The sequence below is a fragment of the Diplotaxodon limnothrissa genome, linkage group LG7, assembly GCF_057381915.1.
Source record: "Diplotaxodon limnothrissa isolate DT_005_m linkage group LG7, D_limnothrissa_male_GT1.1, whole genome shotgun sequence".
NCBI classification, from domain to species: Eukaryota; Metazoa; Chordata; class Actinopteri; order Cichliformes; family Cichlidae; genus Diplotaxodon; species Diplotaxodon limnothrissa.
Genome location: NC_140602.1, coordinates 30,011,657 through 30,015,451, shown reverse-complemented (window position 1 = coordinate 30,015,451; position 3,795 = coordinate 30,011,657). Strand labels below are relative to the sequence as shown.

The 3,795-nt window shown below is 40.7% G+C and overlaps 1 protein-coding gene across 1 annotated transcript in view; it reads left to right on the top strand.

Annotated features, from left to right (window-relative positions):
• Positions 1–1,403, top strand: part of pbdc1 (polysaccharide biosynthesis domain containing 1) — an 11,885-nt gene extending 10,482 nt beyond the window's left edge. The window contains exons 5-6 of the mRNA XM_085357869.1: positions 1–101; positions 949–1,403. The exon at positions 1–101 is cut by the window's left edge and continues 11 nt beyond it. Coding sequence (XP_085213995.1) covers positions 1–101; positions 949–1,040 — 193 coding nt within the window. The 3' untranslated portion in view covers positions 1,041–1,403. The remainder of the gene's footprint in view (positions 102–948) is intronic.
• The last annotated feature ends 2,392 nt before the right edge of the window (positions 1,404–3,795 follow it).

Genomic DNA, 3,795 nt, shown 5'->3' with positions numbered 1-3,795 from the left:
GTTCTGTAACCAGTTCGAAGGACTCGTAGAAGACTTCAACTATGGCACGCTGCTGCGACTGGACTGTGAGAAGGACTACACAGAGGAAAACACCATCTTTGGTAAACATTTAACTCACGACGTTTGTACTCAAGTACAAGTATCAACAACAAGAACTAGTCTCCAAACTGAATCATAGAGACTGCTTTGCTTCATTTCATCTCTCCAAACCAAAAGTTCATACATCCTCTTGTCAGGGTCACTGTAGCCTATACCATTGGGTGAGAGGAGGGGTACACCCTGGACACCCTAGTCTAACACAGAGACAGACAACTATTTGCACTCACACCTATGGGCATGTCTTTGGACCGTGGTACCCAGTAGCAGAGTACCTGGAGAGAACCCACGCAAACACGAATATGCAAACTCTAGATAGAATTAGCACTGTTGCCTGACTGTAAAGGCAACAGTGCTAATCACCACACTAGAATAGAATTAAACCTCCGTGTGCTCTCCCGAGTTTGGCGTCTTCAGTCAGGCATGGGCCTTCTCCGCTTTGGTCTTCAATTTTAATAGAAACTTAAAAAAATGTAAACATGTATACTGTGTACAACACATAGTACACCGTACTGTACTTCCCTCACATTTTAGCTAGAGATACTGAGACATTTTTTAATGTATCAGTCCTAAAGTATAGATGCTGATTGATGTAGATGATGAGAAAGAACAGTGAAAATTTCTTACAGCTTAGAGATTTATGTTTCAGATTTCAGTATGCTAAAAAATATCCAGAATTTTACAAAATGAATAGTTTTAAATATGAAGCTAAAACTCCACAGCACTTTTTATAAATGATTTTTTTTGCAGATCTTGCAGAAAATAAGATTTGTTGATTTGAGACAAAATGACCCTTTTCTTAAGAAACCCATAAAGGTGAGTTCTGACTGGCTCCTGTTTCTCTGGCTTCAGCCACCAGGGTTCAGTTCTTCGCGATTGAGATCGCCAGGAACAGAGAGGGTTACAACAATGCTGTGTTCAAGTCCAAAAGTTCAAAGAGCTAACCTGCAGTCAGGATCCCAGCACTGCCGACCGTCAGTGGAGCAGACGCCTTCGAGGCTTCGCTCGTTATTCCAGAAAAGTTTCCATCTGTGTTTATTTTGATGTCCGGCATTAAAATTTTTGATCGGATCAGAACCATTTCTACAAACCAGAACAGGACCGAACTCTTTGTCACCAACGCTACCTGACCTGTTTGAAAGTCTTCTTCACAGTTCCTGAACATTTAAAATTGATGTAATGAACACAATGAATTTTGTATTTACTGTAAAGTTTCAAGGTTTTTGTGCCAATCATAAGTGGTTATTTTATTTTGTAAAAACCGAAATGTATCTGTCTGACCCAATAAAACCTGAGCTTCATTTCACCGCCAATCCCTGTGTTTAAACTCCGTTTTACCCCCCAAAACAAACAAGTGCCTGCTGGCGGGACGTCTTCATGAACGCTCTTTGAGGCCTCGCAGAGGATTTCCCGAAGCTTCAAACACAAAAACTTATTTCCAGCAGTCGTAACAGAAACCTGAAGCTTCTGTAAACCTGATCTACTCTACACATGCAGGAGAAGGGATTCTTCCTGTTCCTTCCTTTCACAATAAAAGACATTAAGCTACTTACACACTGTGAAAGTTGTGGTGTAGTTGCAGATAGGGCTGGGCCATATCACACCATTCACGGTAATACCGGTATAATGTTAGACAATGTTAAGAAAATGAAATATCGCGATAGAATATGGGTAAAACGCGCATGCGCAGTGCCTTTGTTTTCATACGCACATGGCGGAAAAGCGTGGCAGCGACTGAGAATGATAAGAGCGATAGCAGATCATTGAATGAAACAGATGAACCAGAATTGGTTTGTATAAAATGGTGCAACTTCAGTGGTGGGGAACTGGTTTGGCTTTCGTCTGTCAGATACCCACCACAAAGCATAATTTTTGGTAGAGCATGCAAGCGGGCCATCATTCATACTCCGAACCTTGAGACCTCGAAATTAGGGAGACATTCAAAAGCTGTGTGAAAACCCCGGAGGAACTCTCCCGAGGGATTAATAAAGTTTTATTTAATCTAATCTAATAATAAAACACTGAAAAAGGCCAAGCAATAACATGTTTAAGTTATTTAAGTGACTTGTATATCATGTTTAACCTGAGTAGCAAAAGACAGCGGGGGTTTGAAAACGATGTGCCGGGAGTTTGCTGTTCTCCCCGGCTCAGATATTTCAAGTTTACACAGCTACATTCTCGCCTGAAAATATGTTAAAAGTTTATTTTGCGACGCAGAAACAAAAATAAGAGTAATATTAAAACTAAGTAGATGCAGTAGTTATAGCCATTGTTGGAAACTGGAATTGATTGGTCCAATCTGGGATATGGTTTTTCAATTATGTCCGGGTGGAAATTCGGGATTGTCCTGGAAAAAGCGGGAGGATTGGCATGTATGCCATAATTAGTAGTGTTTTTCGGAAAATAAGTCACTCTTCAAATTAATCCTTTGATTTCTGAAAAATCTACAGTGCGCCTTATGTATGAATTCTGGTTGTGCTTACTGAACTTAACCGATTTTATGTGGTACACGGTGCTCAAAAAACTCAAAAAATGGAGTTCCTGTTCCGACTTTCAAACTCAGCAAGTCCAACTTTAGGGGCTATCTAGTCGAAGGCTCCAACTCAGAGCTTGCCTCCCACTTCAAATGGAACACATTATAAAATATGTTTACCTGGCTAATGGTAGCTAGTTAGCCTCTTTATACTGTTACACAATTTAATGGTGGAAAAAAAATCAACATTTAACATTACATCATTTGTTTTTAGGTTAGCTTGCTAGCATTACTATAATAATTTACCTTAAACTGAAAGTTAACTTCCTGTTTATTCAAATAGACATCAGATTAAACTGGATTTTCTCTGGTTGATGTTAGTTGCTAACATGGGCACGCTAGTTGATTTAGAATTTATCAGCTAGCTGGCTGACCCTCATTTACTGATGTACCATATGAAAACATCCATGTGCCCTGTGTATGTTAGCCAATCAGAATCTGTGTGAAGCAGCTGGACTGTGCAATCTGCATACAGTCACGCCCCCATTTTTCTACATAAGGAAACACCTTTACCTGGATGTGAAGCAGAGACATTGGTGATGATGTAAGAGCAGCTCTGAGGCTTTACTGCTACTTTTGTTCTTTTGTCCAGTATCCCTCTCCTCCCCCTTAGCAGGTGGCAGCAGATGGCCGCCCCTCCCTGAGCCTTTTTATGGCCAGAGGTTTCTTCCTGTTAAAAGGGAGTTTTAACAGGAAGAAACTCACTCTCACCAACTGCTTGTTCACTGTTGGGATTTCTCTGCATGATTGTGAGATTTTTATCTTACAATATAAAGCACCTTAATGTGACTGATGCTGTGGCTTGGCGTTATAAGTAAAACTGATTCTGAGCATCTTGTTACCTACGACATTTAGGACTATAATGATGTATGGTTTGGAGATGGTGGCACTAAGGCTGTCTTAAGATGATAAGATCTTCAATGGCAGTGAGCAGGATGACATCAGAAGAGAGTGGACATATTTGACAAAGGCTGATGAAGATGGAGGAAAAGAGGAAGAACTTGAGGGAGGTTCGTAGTCTTGCGGACTGTTGATGTTGTGACCATAAGCTCACAAAAAGAGCAGCACTGCTGCTGAGCACCTGTGGCAAGCTGTAGATCAGCTGAGATCAAGAAAAGGATGCGAGGCAGCGAGGTAAAAATCAATGAGGTTTATTTGCAGTCACA